At 44.7% G+C, this 17,873-nt stretch overlaps 1 protein-coding gene across 1 annotated transcript in view; it reads right to left on the bottom strand.

Moving 5' to 3' along the window:
• Positions 1–17,873, bottom strand: part of LOC105019853 (glutamate receptor ionotropic, NMDA 3B) — a 59,224-nt gene that overhangs the window by 16,257 nt on the left and 25,094 nt on the right. Inside the window, exons 4-8 of the mRNA XM_034289906.1 lie at positions 5,426–6,025; positions 5,139–5,311; positions 2,089–2,594; positions 1,392–1,543; positions 924–1,043 (exon numbers count right to left, since the gene is read on the bottom strand). Coding sequence (XP_034145797.1) covers positions 924–1,043; positions 1,392–1,543; positions 2,089–2,594; positions 5,139–5,311; positions 5,426–6,025 — 1,551 coding nt within the window. The remainder of the gene's footprint in view (positions 1–923; positions 1,044–1,391; positions 1,544–2,088; positions 2,595–5,138; positions 5,312–5,425; positions 6,026–17,873) is intronic.

Below are 17,873 nucleotides of genomic sequence, written 5' to 3'. Positions count from 1 at the left end.
ACCCACGCTCCTCCTCAGAACCCAACCCACCCGCGCTCCTCCTCAGAACCCAACCCACCCGAGCCTCTCAGGGATGAGCTGGAAAAGGCTGTTCGCACTATGAATGTGCTGCCTAGCACTCTGCAGCAGCTACACAGACCAGCCTCCCCATGGAATGGTTCTGACGCCTTGGAGAATCCACGCCCTGCAGAATTAGCGCTGTTCTGGTGGTCGAAAGGGGTCTAACCCCGTACATTGTTGTACCAAATAAACTGGCCACTGATTGTGGAAATGCACACAAAGGCGAACACACACAAAGAGGTGATTAGTAAGGATTTCTACTTTTGGAGTAACTTCTGTTGTAGCTCTGAGTTGTACCAAGTATTTAAAGGAACTAAATGTCACATTATCAAACCACTTCATTTGCGATCATATAGCTTTTTGTATATACATCCACAGTGTGCTTTTCACTAGTCCCTATTCTGCCTTGTCGTGCCAAAGCACTGTGAACCACGGAATATTGAAGCATGTGATTGGTCCAGTTACGTAAGGAATCAAGGGGGTTGGAAGCACGTTTTAAAGAAATGCCCCTCAACATTCCACTGAAGCAGAAGAACTCAGCTGAATAGAAGTGGTATAAAAGGTCAACGGAACACATACCGTGTGCTTCTAACTTATTTAATTCATTTCTTTTTTTTAAGGCTTTTATTGACTGTGGGAATCTGAGGGAAGTGACAGAAATGAAGGGTAGACCACAGCCAAGTCCCCTACCGTAGTTTCTAGAGAGGGCTACTTTCGCTTTAGCGAATTAGAATGTAAGCCACAGTACTTCCACTTAAGTACTGGTTTTCAGTACTCCATGCATCCTTGCACGCACACGCACATGCACGCGCGCGCACACGCGCACACACACACAGGCACACACACATACCACTCTCCCTCACCAGTATCCCCAGAGAGGTAGAGTAGAAAGGAGAAGTGAAGTCTATCACTCTGCTCCTGGCTGAGTTGATGGAGAATGATGTCACTGCCATGTCTGCTGTCCCACTCAGCAGGTCTCCCACCTAATATGGAAATAGAAATAAAGCATGAAGAACACATCCATTTATGGATAAACTGTGCGAGATTTGCATATTGACCCTCCCCCCTCACCTGTGTAAATGACCAACCCTACATAGTTCGCTCATTTTCTGTGTATGTGAAAAAAACGTAATTATACTATGTAAAACACTAAAACATTCATTAACAAATCATGTTTTTTTCTTCAGAAATCCCATATGTAGCACAGTTATAATTAAAAAACAATAAACAGACAAACAAACGAGCAGAAAAACAGCTAGAGGGAATAGACAGACGGGCAGCTTGAGCAGACAGACAGACAGACAGGTACTGAGTGGATTTTAGGTCATTACCAGGCCGGTCCACCGCCCACTGCTGCCCATCGCTCCGTATTTCCCATCTCCCACAATGTAAAGGTCAAAGGTGAACTTCAGGTCCTCCGCCAGCTTCTCCAACAGGTCAATCACGTAACCATAGCAACACTTACGCAGGTCCTCTGTCGGGTCTGGGGTTGACGACCAGACATGGGAGGAGGGAAAAGAAGGACAAAATAACACTAAAAACCAACTAGACTATCTGGTGGAGGATATTGTTTCAATACTCACTATGGTCACTAGTGGTCATCATTATATAATATTAATATGGTCACTATCACTATACTCACTATCACTATGGTCACTATGGTCACTATCACTATGTTCACTATCACTATGGTCACTGTGGTCACAATCACTATACTCACTATCACTATTGTCACTATGGTCACTATCACTATGGTCACTGTGGTCACTATCACTATGTTCACTATCACTATGGTCACTGTGGTCACAATCACTATGGTCACTATCACTATGGTGACTAGTGGTCATCATTATATAAATACTCACTATGGTCAGTAGTGGACATTAGTATATAACTACTCACCATGGTCAGTAGTAGACATTATGATATTATACCAATACTCACTATGGTCAGTAGTGGTCATTATTATATTAAATCAATACTCACTATGGTCAGTAGTGGTCATTATTATATTACATCAATACTCACTGTGGTCAGCAGTGGTGGTGGTCATGTTGCTCTGATGTAACTGATTGAACAGTGAATCCAGGAGGTCAGAGCGGTTGGTTCTAGGGTCCAGACAGAGCTGACCAGCAGGACACTGTCCGTCTTCATCCACCTCTCTGGTGAACACAAACGGGTGCTCCACCAGAGTAACCACCCTTAACCTCCGACCCTCTATCTTGAGCCCTGGCCTCCATCTCCCTCCAGGCTGGTTGGCTTCCTCTCTGTCTCCTCTCTGGACCCCGGACCTTGCTCTGCCCCCCAGACCAAGCCCCAGGCCAGCCCCCACCCCCAGGCCCAGCCCCAGTACGCCCTCCTCTAGCTGGAGACGGCCCGTGGTCCAGTGGGCCACAGTGACCCAGGACGGCTGACCCAGAGGGCCTCTCTTCAAGCTCCATACATGGTACAGCTGGGAGGAGAGGACCTGCGAGAGAGCAGGCACCACACGGACCGACCCTGTAGCACCATTAAAAGATGTGTTGGAGAGGAACCTGGGGAGCAGAGAGAGGGACGGAGAGGGGGGAGACAGGCAGAGAGAGACAGAGAGATAGGGAGAGAGAGAGAGACAGGGAGAGAGACAGAGAGATAGGGAGAGACAGGGAGAGAGACAGGGAGCGAGAGAGACAGAGACAGGAAGATAGAGAGACAGAGAGAGAGACAGGGAGCGGGAGACAGGGAGAGGGAGAAGAACTTATAATTACATAGTTTGAACATGTAGACAGGAACTAACCGCTAGGTTGTCCCTTCAGATTAGGTGGGTGTAATAATTGCTTGGCTGTTCCAGTCTTATTATTATAGGTAAATGGCATACAGAGAGAAGGTCTGTCTATCAGCCCACACACACACACACACACACACACAAACACACTTGCACAGAACAGACACACACTCACGCAAACACCGTTTTATTATTACTCTAAGTTATTAAAGTTGAGTTCAGTGAGAGTGTTTCTACGTTAATGTCTGCGACACCATTACTATTCCTCTCATCCTCCACCCAGTTCCCCGGCACGTCGCTTTGCCACGGAACACATTAGGGTGAGCAATCAATTCTCACACATAAATCTCCTCTGGGTATTTTCTCACTCTGAAAGATGCGCAGGGATCATTGGGGGGGGGGGGGTGTCTGAATATTATCCACACACGGACTGTTGGGTTATGCCTGGGTCGTCGGTTTGTCATGTTAATGTGTTAATGGTTGGGTGACTTTCATCTGTTGATTGCTGGGTGACGTTTCGGGGTCATCTGTTGATTGTTGGGCGACGCTGAGATCATCTTTGAATGGCTGGGTGATGTTCAGGTCATCTGTTGATTGTTGGCTGATGTTCTGGTCATCTGTTGATTGTTGGGTGACGCTGAGGTTATCTTTGAAAGGTTGGGTGATGTTCAGGTCATCTGTTGATTGTTGGCTGATGTTTAGGTCATCTGTTGATTGTTGGGTGATGTTCAGGTCATCTGTTAAATGGTCATGTTCAGGTCATCTGTTGATTGTTGGGTGACGCTGAGGTTATCTTTGAACGGTTGGGTGATGTTTACATCATCTGTTGATTGTTGGGTGATGTTCACATCATCTGTTGATTGTTGGCTGATGTTCACATCATCTGTTGATTGTTGGGTGATGTTCACATAATCTGTTGATTGTTGGGTGACGTTCAGGTCATCTGTTGATTGTTGGGTGATGTTCAGGTCATCTGTTAAATGGTCATGTTCAGGTCATCTGTTGATTGTTGGGTGACGCTGAGGTTATCTTTGAACGGTTGGGTGATGTTTACATCATCTGTTGATTGTTGGGTGATGTTCACATCATCTGTTGATTGTTGGCTGATGTTCACATCATCTGTTGATTGTTGGGTGATGTTCACATAATCTGTTGATTGTTGGGTGACGTTCAGGTCATCTGTTGATTGTTGGGTGATGTTCAGGTCATCTGTTGATTGTTGGGTGATGTTCACATAATCTGTTGATTGTTGGGTGATGTTCACATCATCTGTTGATTGTTGGGTGATGTTCACATCATCTGTTGATTGTTGGGTGATGTTCAGGTCATCTGTTGATTGTTGGGTGATGTTCACATCATCTGTTGATTGTTGGGTGATGTTAAGGCTATGTGTGAATTGTTGGGTGATGTTCAAGTTATTAGTTTACCATTGGGTGATATTATGAAAAAATGCATTCTATGTGTATGTATGTATGTGTGTGCGGGTGTGTGAGTGATTGAATGAATGTGTAGGGTGCATGAGGCTGACCTCCTTCCAATAACTATGACAGCAGAGGAGGAACCATTAAAACTATGAATTAATACTGAGGTTGTTAACTGGTCGCACTCTACACTGAATATCAATCTATCCAAATGGTGTGTGTGTAAGTGTGTGCGTGTAAGTGTATGTGTGTATGTGTGTGTGTGTGCGCATGTCTGTGTCCTGTTAACAGCACAGCGGACTCCTCAGATGTCAGACTGGTTACAGCACTCTATTTCTCACACCCCTCTCTCTCTCTCTCTCTCTCTCTCTCTCTCTGTCCTTCTCTTTCACCCTCTATCCCTCTATCTCTCACTCACCAGCCCTTTTAAGTTGATTTGCCAACTGTGTCACTAGGAGGGCTGCATGGTTCTCCCAAAGATAACACTCTGTTTAATCTCCTCCCCACCTCCTCTCTCATCCCCTTCTTTCATCCCTCTGTTTTGGCTAGAAGAGCTGTAGTGGAATGTGTGTCGTTGCAGACAGGAACAGGGGGACAGCAGACATCTCCACACACATTAACACAAACCCAGGATCTGTATGCTGACAATGTTTCAGACAAACTCCCCAAAGGGGCACCAGTTCAAAAAAAAAAACGCTTCATTTCCTCACACCCTCAATCTAACTACTCATCCCTCCTGCACTCACTCTATTCCTCGTTCTCCATTCCCTCAGGCTTTAGGCTATTAATTGCCTTCCTAGCAGAAATCCAGACAGGCCCTGTCACCAACAAGCACGGTCACCGTCTGTGCAAAGTTGGACACGACAGGGGTCAGTGATGTGTGTGTTTGGATCTACCTGGCCAGGTACTGTCCAGACGAGGGCACCTCCTCTATATTTGGTTTATCGTAACAGTTGACCAGGTTCTGGATCAAGGCCAGGTCTGGTCTCACTTCGCTGGCCGATGTCACTGCCTGGCCAATCAACCGCAGTGCATCTCGAATGTAGAAGGTGATTGGCTTCCGACCCACCTAGGCATATTCACACACAAACGCATGTATTAAAAAATTAGTGGTAAACCAAAAAGAAAAATGGAATCTTTCAATCAACCAAATGAATGAATTAATCACCCAATGAGTAATCACCTCTCCATAAGCCAGTAGGCCAAGGGGCCCGCCCAGTGAGAGAAGCGAGTCAGGTGACAGAGGATTACCCATAATCCACTGCAGTGTGGGAAATGAGGGAGCGAGGCGTTGGGCGCAGCGGAGAACAGAAGACAGGCATTCCGGGTCAGAACCCAGAATAAGCACGGAGCAGGAAGGAGAGGCGGGAGGAAGAAGTCGACGGGAGAGCAGAGTCCAGACCGCCGCTTCTCTCTTGTCTTCCTGGGTCTCATCATTCGCTTCTTCGCTTTTCGCAGCCCCTGTTCCCTCCCCCCTTCCTCCTAATCTCCTCCCCTCCTCCCGCCTCCCCTCTCTTCCTGCGTCTGTGAGGTTGATGACGTCCAGCAGATGCCAGTTTGCTCCTCTCAGGGTCTCCAGATGTTTCAGCAGACCCTCACCCCTCTCCTCCCATCCCGGACATACCAGAGCCACTCCCCTACTCCCCACATCCTCCCCCCTGCCCTCCCCTTCTCTTCTCCCTTCACCCTCGGACCCTCCCTCCACCCGCAGCAGGACAGAAAGTAGCAGGTTGGCCAGGCTGGACGGCGGAAGACGAACTGACATCTGGAGATGGAAACGGTTCTAGAAGGAAAGAAAGAGAAGAGGAAATCCTATTATTAGACCTGTTCTTCTGGAACTTAAGAAGTGGGCTTGCTCTCATAGCGTGGAGGTTATATTTAGTACGTCGTCTAGAGAGATGTAAAGCTCCTCAGTGAGCCTCCTGCGCTACCCCCCCCCCTTCTCTCTGGATTCTACATGGCATTCTCCAACCATGTCTGGATGCTTTCAACCCGCTTCAGGCAAGGTCAAAAGGAAACCGCATATATATACTTACTATGTATAGGTTCAATGGGGAAAACACGCCCACCCACAAAACACCCCCCAACTGTCTTTCGGACTGAGAAAGTCTATTGGAAGTTCTCAAAGACACGAATGAATTAATATAGTATGTACGTATTCTCATGGGGTGATATTCAGGAATGCGTGTGTGTGTGTGTGCGCGCGGGTGTCTTTCCGTTTGCGAGCAGGTGTGCCTATCAGAGTGTTTGCGAGATACCATAATGTTTGAACCCAGCAGGCAGTGCTGGAGAATGGAGCAGTGTGTAAAGAACAGAAGGAGAGATGGGGGGGGTGAGAGAAGGTGTGTCGGGGTGAATTGTGGATGGAGGGATGGGTGGTTGGGGAAGAAGGGATGATGGATGGACAAATGGAGAATGAAATGACAGAGGATGCTGGTGTATGGTGTTGGGTGATGGTGGGAGGGAAGAATGGATATAGGGATGGTGTAATGAAGGTTTAGTAAGGTCCCATAATGTTTTAGAAGATTAAAAACATGAGGTACTGTAATGTACTAAAAGATTCAGTATATAACGCACTATAAGATTCCGTATGTAAGGTACTATAAAGTAGCAAGATTCAATATATAAAGAACAGGGTTAAGCAAAAAGGCACAAGGGGGTGTTGTGTAACGCCGATATACCACAACTAAGAGCTGTTCTAAGGTATAACATATTATACAATATAAAGTCTTATAAGGTTCATTATATATAGTAATATAATAGACTATGTTCATTATACACAGTACGATGACAGACTATATATAAGATAAAATATATTCAGCACTATAACAGATTCATTATAAACAGTACTAAAACAGACTTTCAGGTTCATTATGTACACAACTATAACAGACTTTCAGGTTCATTATGTACACTACTATAATAGACTATAAGGTTCATTATATACAGTACTATGAAAGACTATATATAAGATAAAATATATACAGCACTATAACAGACAAACATATTCATTATGTACAGTACTACAACAGACTTTCAGGTTCATTATGTACAGTACTAAAACAGACTTTCAGGTTCATTATGTACACTACTATAACAAACTATAAGGTTCATTATAAACAGTAATATAATAGACTATAAGGTTCATTTTATACAGTACTATGCCATACTATATATAAGATAAAATATCTACAGCACTATAACAGACAGGTTCATTATGTACACTACTATAACAGACTTTCAGGTTCATTATGTACACTACTATAACAGACTTTCAGGTTCATTATGTACACTACTATAACAGACTTTCAGGTTCATTATGTACACTACTATTACATACTATAAGGTTCATTATGTACACTACTATAATAGACTATAAGGTTCATTATATACAGTACTATGACAGACTATATATAAGATAAAATATATACAGCACTATAACAGACAAACAGATTCATTATGTACAGTACTACAACAGACTTTCAGGTTCATTATGTACACTACTATAACAAACTATAAGGTTCATTATAAACAGTAATATAATAGACTATAAGGTTCATTTTATACAGTACTATGCCATACTATATATAAGATAAAATATATACAGCACTATAACAGACAAACAGATTCATTATATACAGTACTATAACAGACTATCAGGATAATTATGAACACTACCATAACATACTATCAGGTTCTTTCTGTAAACTACTATAACAGACTATCAGGTTCATTATGCACACTACTATAACAGACTTTCAGGTTCATTATGTACACTACTATTACATACTATCAGGTTCATTATGTACACTACTATAACATACTATCAGGTTCATTATGTACACTACCATAACAGACTATCAGGTTCATTATGTACACATCTTTGTTGGGATTGCGGATTGTTGACGTGCTGTACGCTGCCTGCTGTTACCTACCTGGCTACCTGCCAAACTTTTTTAGAATTTACTCTACATAAACTAATTGGTCAAAATTCTATTTTAAGAGTCTTACCAACGCAATATTTTTATCTGTTGACCTCTTACCCAACTTTATTACACCGGGACTCTTTTTGGACATAATTAACGGAACTACTCACCCCTGAACACCCGAGGCTAAGTATCATTAAACTGCCTTACCACTGTAATTATTGTAGTAACAACACGGAGAACTATCATCTTCAGTTAAAGATAGCAGAGATAGAGGCTCGGCTTCTGACGCAAATGTCAGGCAAGGATTATGCTAGTGTAGAAATAGAAAAAACTGCGTCAGTGCCACCAGGAAGAAACAATGGTTTTGTTAGCCCCCCGGCACAGCTCCTGCAGCCGGGCAAGAACTTTCTCTTGGTCACTGGGAAGAAATGCCGTCGACCAATTAAACCTGAATCGTTGCTAAATCCAACATGAGACTTTGAATGGGTTTTCCCCACTGGAGTCGGAGTCAATTAAGGCCCGAGCCGTCTTCGGAGGGGAAAGATCGGCAGGCATTTTCTACCGGTGGCCTTGAAAAACTGAAAACTTTAGTCATTGGCGATTCCATTAGCCGCAGTATTAGACTAAAGAATCAGCCGGCGATCGTACACTGTTTCCGCAAATCTGGGGTTGGTGCTAGCGAAGCCTATAACTGGCAAGTATAGAGAGTACAGAGATATTGTTATTCACGTTGGCACCAACGACGTTAGGATGAAACAGTCAGAGGTTACAAAGCAGAACATAGCATCAGCATGTAAACTATAGCTAGAAAGATGTGTCGGCATCGAGTAATTGTCTCTGGCCCCCTCCCAGCTAGGGGTAGTGACGAGCTCTACAGCAGACTGGCGCAACTCAATCGCTGGCTGAAAACGGAGTTCTGCCCATTGCAGGAGGTAGAGTTTGTAGATAACTGGCTTTCTTTTTTGGACTCTCCCAGAAATAGGGCCAGGCCTGATCTGCTGAGGAGCGACGGACTCCATCCTAGCTGGAGTGGTGCTCTACTTTTATCTAGGAACATTGACAGGAGTCTCACTCCTATAGCCTTAACATGAGATAGGGTGCAGGTCAGGCCGCAGGCTGTTAGCCAGCCTGCTAGCATAGGGGAGTCTGTCGATAGCATAGCCAGAGTAGTTAGTACAGCTTTACCTATTGCCACTGTGACTCGTTCCAGGCTGAGAAAAGTTAAACAAGGTAGTGCTAACAAAAACAACCTTATTAAGATAAAGCCTTCCTCCACCTCGGTCACAAATAAAAATGACTGTATCACCTCGCATCTCAAAATGGGACTCCTAAATGTTAGATCCCTTGCTCCAAAGGCAGTTGCCGTAAATGAATTAATCTCTGATCATAAACTAGATGTTATTGGTTTATGTGAAACGTGGCTAAAGCCTAATGAATTCACTGCCTTAAATGAGGTATCTCCTCCTGGTTATACTAGTGATCATATCCCTTGTGCATCCCGAAAAGGAGGGGGTGTCGCTAATATTTATGACAGTAAATATAAATGTACTCTCAAACATATAACTGAGTTTCATTCTTTTGAAGTTTTACTAATGAAAGTTAGCCAGGCCGATAAATCGTTTTACATAGCTACTATTTATAGCCCCCCCGGGCCATACACAATGTTCCTCACTGAGTTTCCAGAATTCTTGTCTAACCTTGTAGTCAAGGCAGATAGTATTCTAATTTTGGGCGATTCAATATTCATATGGAAAAAGTCCAATGATCCTCTTCAAAAAGCCTTTGAAGCCATAATTGACTCAATGGGTTTTATCCAACATGTCATAGGTCCAACACATTGCCACAATCACACCTTCGATTTAGTCCTGTCACGAAAAATAGATATTGTAGATCTAATAATTTCCCCCCAAAATCCTGGATTATCGGATCACTGTCTCATTACATTTACCGTTAAAACAAGAAATCCACTTGCTCCGCAAACAATGAGTTTCAAAAGCCGTACTATAAATTCTCGGACTACAAATAAATTCCTTGATATTCTTACAAGTTCGCTCATTAACGACAGAGTAAATAAATCTGTAAACGATCAAATCGAGGATCTAAACTCAACACTGCGAAATATATTAAACACAGTTGCACCACTAAAAACTAAAGAAATACGCAACAAGAAAGTTGCTCCCTGGTACACAGACAATACTAGAGCACTTAAGCAAGCCTCCAGGAAATTGGAGCGAAAGTGGCGCTCCACCAAGTTGGAAGTATTTAGACTAGCCTGGATAGACAGTACACTACAATACCGAAAATCACTCACGTCTGCTCGATCAGCTTATTTCTCCAACCTGATTGAGGTGAACAAAAACAATCCAAAATTTCTCTTTGATACAGTTGCAAAGTTAACAAAAAAGCAATGCTTAGCAAGTAAGTGGGTCTTCACTTTAGTTGTAATGAATACATGAACTACTTTGATGAAAAGAGCACAATTAGAAAACAAATAACTGACTCCTCCTTAAATAGTTATGGTCCTCAAAATCTCAGTTGTCCTAAAAATGTCCTGAACCTCCCTGACCAGGTGTCAATGGGGACACTTGAATTTTTCGATACCGTATCGCTCGACACATTTAGTACATTTGTAATGAGTTCTAAACCCACAAACTCTCAGTTAGACCCAATTCCAACAAAATTACTTAAGGAGCTATTTTCTGTGCTAGGTCAGCCAATGCTGAACATAATAAATTGCTCCCTTTCCACCGGATGTGTACCAAACTCACAAAAAATAGCGCAAATTAAGCCTCTTCTAAAAAAATCTAATCTGGATCCTGAAATATTAAACAATTACAGGCCAATATCGAACCTCCCGTTCCTCTCAAAAATCTTAGAAAAATGTATTTCCCAACAACTGAATGCCTTCCTAAAGACAAATAACATTTGTGAAATACTCCAGTCCGGTTTCAGATCCCATCATAGTACTGAGACTGCACTTGTGAAGGTAACAAATGACCTTCTAATGGCCTCGGACAAAGATTCTGCATCCGTCCTGTTGCTTCTTGATCTTAGTGCTGCTTTTGACACTATTGATCACTCCCTTAGAGAGACTGGAAACCCATATTGGGCTACGTGGACATGTTCTAGCCTGGTTTAAATCTTATTTATCTGAAAGATATCAGTTTTTTTAGTGTGGTTGGCATATCCTCTGACAAGTCAAAGGTATGCTTTGGTGTTCCTCAAGGCTTGGTTCTGGGCCCATTATTGGTCTCACTATATATGCTCCCTCTGGGCGACGTAATCCGAAATCACAATGTAAACTTTCACTGTTACGCTGATGACACACAGTTATATATTTCAATGAAGCATGGAGAAGCCCCTAAATTAGCTACTTTGGAAGCATGTGTTTCAGATATTAGGAAGTGGATGACAGAGAATTTCTTACTAAAAACTAATCTCTACAGCATGGTCTATGATTAAGTATAGTCTTGCGCAGGGGCGTGAAAATGACCAGTAGGCTTGATACTGTCCACCCTTGCGGTCTTGCCAGGTGGGCTCTCGTCGCCACTGGGATGCCCTCCCTCCAATGCCTTGGAAGAATCACTGGCTTGTTGTTGTCTCTGTTGCGCACTTGTGCAATTGGGCTGTACGCTGCTGGCAATACTCGGCCCTCTTTCAGGGGTGTTGCGGTTGGTGGGTGTCCCTTATTATTGTGCTGGGGGATATCCATCTCCATCCATCTTCTCCCGCTTATCCGGGGCCGGGTCGCGGGGGCAGCAGTCTAAGCAGGGATGCCCAGACTTCCCTCTCCCCAGACACTTCCTCTAGCTCTTCCGGGGGACACCGAGGCGTTCCCAGGCCAGCCGGGAGACATAGTCCCTCCAGCGTGTCCTAGGTCTTCCCCGGGGTCTCTTCCCGGTGGGACGGGACCGGAACACCTTCCCAGGAAGGCGTTCCGGAGGCATCCGAAAAAGATGCCCAAGCCACCTCAGCTGACCCCTCTCGATGTGGAGGAGCAGCGGCTCTACTCTGAGCTCCTCCCGGGTGACCGAGCTTCTCACCCTATCTCTAAGGGATCGCCCGGCCACCCTGCGGAGAAAGCTCATTTCGGCCGCCTGTATCCGGGATCTTGTCCTTTCGGTCATGACCCAAAGCTCATGACCATAGGTGAGAGTAGGAACGTAGATTGACTGGTAAATCGAGAGCTTCGCCTTGCGGCTCAGCTCTTTCTTCACCACGACAGACCGATACATCGACTGCATTACTGCAGAAGCTGCACCGATCCGTCTGTCAATCTCCCGTTCCATCCTTCCCTCACTCGTGAACAAGACCCCTAGATACTTAAACTCCTCCACTTGAGGCAGGCACTCTCCACCAACCTGAAGTGGGCAAGCCACCCTTTTCCGACTGAGGACCATGGCCTCAGATTTGGAGGTACTGATTTTCATCCCCACCGCTTCACACTCGGCTGCAAACCGTCCCAGTGCATGCTGAAGGTCCTGGTTAGAAGGGGCCAACACGACAACATCATCTGCAAAGAGCAGAGACGAAATTGTGTGGTCCCCAAACCTGACACCCTCCGGCCCCTGGCTGCGCCTAGAAATTCTGTCCATAAAAATTACGAACAGAACCGGTGACAAAGGGCAGCCCTGCCGGAGTCCAACATGCACTGGGAACAAGTCTGACTTACTGCCGGCAATGCGGACCAAGCTCCTGCTTCGGTTGTACAGGGACCTGACAGCCCTTAGCAAAGGACCCAGGACCCCATATTCCCCAAGCACCCTCCACAAGATGCCGCGAGGGACACAGTCGAATGCTTTCTCCAAATCCACAAAACACATGTGGATTGGTTGGGCAAACTCCCATGAACCCTCCAACACCCCGTAGAGGGTATAGAGCTGGTCCAGTGTTCCACGGCCCGGACGAAAACCACACTGTTCCTCCTGAATCCGAGGTTCTACTATCGGCCGTATTCTCCTCTCCAGAACCCTGGCATAGACTTTCCCGGGGAGGCTGAGAAGTGTGATCCCCCTATAGTTGGAACACACCCTCCGGTCCCCCTTCTTAAAAAGAGGGACCACCACCCCGGTCTGCCATCCAAGAGGCACTGTCCCCGACCGCCACGCGATGTTGCACAGGCGTGTCAACCAAGACAGCCCCACAACATCCAGAGACTTGAGGTACTCAGGGCGGATCTCATCCACCCCCGGTGCCTTGCCACCGAGGAGTTTCTTGACCACCTCAGTGACTTCAGCCCGGGTGATGGACGAGTCCACCTCTGAGCCCTCATCCTCTGCTTCCTCAATGGAAGACGTGTCAGCGGGATTGAGGAGATCCTCGAAGTACTCCTTCCACCGCCCGACGACATCCTCAGTTGAGGTCAACAGCTGTCCACCTCTACTGTAAACAGCGTTGGTAGGGCACTGTTTCCCTCTCCTGAGGCGCCGGATGGTTTGCCAGAATATCTTCGAGGCCAGCCCTTGGACTTCTGTGACTAGCACAGAAGTCCAATAATTGAACACCACTCGGGTTCAGATCCGGGGGGCCGTTCCTCCCAATCACGCCCCTCCAGGTGTCACTGTCGTTGCCCACGTGGGCGTTGAAGTCCCCCAGTAGAACAATAGAGTCCCCAGTCGGAGCACTTTCCAGCACCCCTCCCAGAGACTCCAAGAAGGTCGGGTACTCTGCACTGCCGTTCGGCCCGTAGGCACAAACAACAGTGAGAGACCTATCCCCGACCCGTAGGCGCAGGGAAACGACCCTCTCGTTCACCGGGGTAAACTCCAACACATGGCGGCAGAGCTGGGGAGCTATGAGCAAACCCACACCAGCCCGCCGCCTCTCACCATGGGCAACTCCAGAGTGGTGAAGAGTCCATCCTCTCTCAAGGAGTGTGGTTCCAGAGCCCAAGCCGTGTGTAGAGGTGATCCCGATTACCTCTAATCGGAACCTCTCAACCTCACGCACCAACTCAGGCTCCTTCCCCGCCAGCGAGGTGACATTCCACGTCCCTAGAGCCAGTTTCCGTGTCCAGAGATCGGGTTGTCTAGGCCCCTGCCTTCGACTGCCGCCCGATCCTCTTCGCACCGGCCCCTTATGGTCCCTCCTGTGGGTGGTGAGCCCACGGGAGGGCGGCCCCACGTCGCCCGTTCGGGCTGAGCCCGGCCGGGCCCCATGGGGGAAGGCCCGGCCACCAGGCGCTCGCATACGAGCCCCAACCCCGGGCCTGGCTCCAGGGTGGGGCCCCGGCTGCGCCATACCGGGCGACGTCACGGTACTCAAAATGTTTTTCTTCATTTAGGGGGTTTTGAACCGCTCTTAGTCTGACCCGTCGCCTAAGACCTGTTTGCCTTGGGAGACCCTACCAGGGGCATATAGCCCCAGACAACATAGCTCCTAGGGTCACTCGGGTACTCAAACCCCTCCACCACGTTAAGGTGGCAGTTCTTGGAGGGGGTGCTGGGGGATATGAGGAATGCATTTTCTAACTTTTCTCAGTCTCCTCCAGTTTTAAATTTTAGGAGGAGATGAGGTCCTGGTCCACACCTGCGGAGTATCTGGTTTGGAGGGCCGGTTGGTGTCCCTGTCTTTGTCCACCTGGTCATACTTTTGACCTAGTCTAGAATCAAATAGACTCTGGATTTAGCCCAGAGAATTTTTTAAATTATTCTAATTGGACTCTTAATATCTCACCCGGCACAGCCAGAAGAGGACTGGTCACCCCTCTGAGCCTGGGTCCTCTCTAGGTTTCTTCCTAAAATTAGGCCTTCTTAGGGAGTTTTTCCTAGCCACTGAAATCCAACACTACTGTTGTTTGCTCCTTGGGGTTAAAGGCTGGGTGTCTCTGTAAAGCACTTTGTGACAACTGCTGTTGTAAAAAGGACTTTATAAATACATTTGATTGATTTGATTGATTGATACACTACTATAACAGACTATCAGGTTCATTATGTACACTACTATAACAGACTTTCAGGTTCATTATGTACAGTACTATAACAGACTATCAGGTTCATTATGTACACTACTATAACAGACTTTCAGGTTCATTATGTACACTACTATAACAGACTTTCAGGTTCATTATGTACACTACTATAACATACTCTCAGGTTCATTATATACAGTACTATAACAGACTATCAGGTTCATTCTGTACAGTATTATAACAGACTATCAGGATCATTATCAGGTTCATTATGTACACTACAATTACATACTATCAGGTTCATTATGTACATTACTATAACAGACTATAACGGAATGGTGCTGCTGCCTTGCTTTCATGTCAATTAATATAAATAGGGCAGAATGCGTTGGCTAAGCAGCATGGAATTACAATGCTGTGTAATTATGGCAAATAGCTATTGTTTAATTTACTCTTAATTTCCTTATATCTCAAGGCATTTAATACAATATGTTAGATTTAAGATTAATAACAAAAATGCATGCCCGCATGCACACACACACACACACACAGACACAGACACACACAAATGCAATCGAGCACACAAAAAGAGAGACAGGGAGAGATAGAGAGAAAAAGATAGAGATGGAGTGAGAGAGAGAAACTTAGATAGATATAAAGAGGTGACTGTCTGTGGTAATGGTATTATAAAACCCTGCTGTTTCCCAGCCCTGCTGATGGGAACAGAGATACCAACTACTGGGATTATAGCCAATCACACACACTTTTTAAATGGCCAAATCTTATTTCACACGCTCACACACTTAATATGGCCAAATCTTATTTCACATTACCTAGCATGCCTGCATTGAAAATCTAATTTCATAGTTAACATTGACGGGGGATGTTGTGTTTATTCGATTTCTACCACCCATAGAAGAAATAATGACATCCAAACAAACACGCACACACACGCGCCACGCAGGCAAATACGGCTGGGACGGTCAGAGATCTCTGCCTGCCAACAGTTAGTGGAGTCCATTAACTGTGAAGGCAGTTGGTTTCTACAGCAGCATCTTACAGCTTCATGAAAACACTAGACCAGTTTGACGGAGCAGCGTAACCAGGCCATAGAACTCCAGGCTGTCGTTGCTTTTTCTCACTCTTTCAAACAAGATCCCACGGTCTGATGTCCAGTGTTGTGTTGCAGATTTTCTTTTGGTACCTATTTCTGACTGCATTCATTCTAAATGGTTAAGGTTAGGGTTAGCGATAAGAACAAAACAGAAACTGCTCCATGGTTTAGTTTGGGTAAATTTATGTTGAGTGGGTAATGTGGGGCAAAGGTTTGAGAAACAAAAAACAAGTACAGTTTTTACCATCAGGTTGTTTTGGGTCTTGATACCTATTAACTCAACGTGCTTTGAGGGCTTTAAAAAGTGGAGGTTCAACACCAGTGCCATGCAGCCTTTTGAGGGTGGGGGATCTAAACCATGTCATGAGATACTGTTCTCAGTGCAGCTCAGCTATAATTTAAATGATCCAGAAATGGAGAACATTATTCTTTTACCCCTGGGCCTTCACAGTTTAACATTGTGGTAAATGGGTTAGAGTGTGACACCAGAGCTTTTATCAGAAATAGTCCAGATATGTTCCCTCTGGTATGTGTGTGTGTGTGTGTAGTGTTTGCGCTGTCACGCACTCTTTGATGCATACAACTGAGCTAATATTAAACTTTTCCCAGGGCTCTGGGTCATGTTTCCCTGCTCATGACACAGACATGTCAATCTAAACCAGTACCTTGTAATATACAATGATTATTTATCACAAATGTTTTAACTTTGTGAGATACCAGATATTCTTAGTAAAATTGCATGTCAATCATTGTACTGATCATGCTCAAACTGGAATTATCTCCAGCAATTATGGATCTATGATGTAATGCAACAGTGTAAACACAAATGCACAAATGCTTGTACACCCCTATCCCACACACACACGCACCCACACACTATGTTCATTATTATACTGTACAAGTCGAACATTATTGATTGCCAGGGTAATCTCCATGACAGTGTCAGTCATCAGGGAGGAGCCTAAAATAAAATATATGATTGCATTGTGTACATTATTACATTACTATAAACACCATTATGTATTATTACATCATTATAATCACCTTTAGCTGTATCATAACATTACAATAAAAATCTCATAAACACTACAACAAATGACACTATGCACATTATTACATTACCATAAACACCATTATTTCATCACCCCATACACCATTATCACACATTCGTATACATTATCATGTTGCCATTGTAGCATAGTGGACATTTTAACACAGCTACAGAAACAGTCACCTGCAATTTCTACTGACTGAAACCACAAATCTATACATTATCACATTACCATAAACACAATTATATGCATTAAAAGATTACAATAAACAACCAAGAATAGCCTACATTATCACACTGTTACATACAATTTTGAATACATCATCAAATCACTATAAACAATAAATCTAGGTCTGCACGATTTGGATAAAATATTGAATCGCGATTTATTTGACAAATGCAATACGGTTATAATTTGCGAAACAAATTTTTCAAACATGGTTGTAAACAGCGTAGATAATCTCACTTAAATAGAGATCATAGCATACATAATGTGCCATTAAACTGAATACTGATAGAGTTAAAATTCAGTATTACCAATTTGAAGGTGCAGCTTGTGTTGAACTATTCGTTTAACTGCTCATTTAATGCATTGGCGTTTGCTGCGTTTGCTATTTTTTATGCTGT

The sequence above is a fragment of the Esox lucius genome, chromosome 22 (assembly GCF_011004845.1).
Source record: "Esox lucius isolate fEsoLuc1 chromosome 22, fEsoLuc1.pri, whole genome shotgun sequence".
NCBI classification, from domain to species: Eukaryota; Metazoa; Chordata; class Actinopteri; order Esociformes; family Esocidae; genus Esox; species Esox lucius.
Note: the sequence above shows the minus strand (reverse complement) of the source record. Positions and strands in the feature narration are given on the sequence as shown.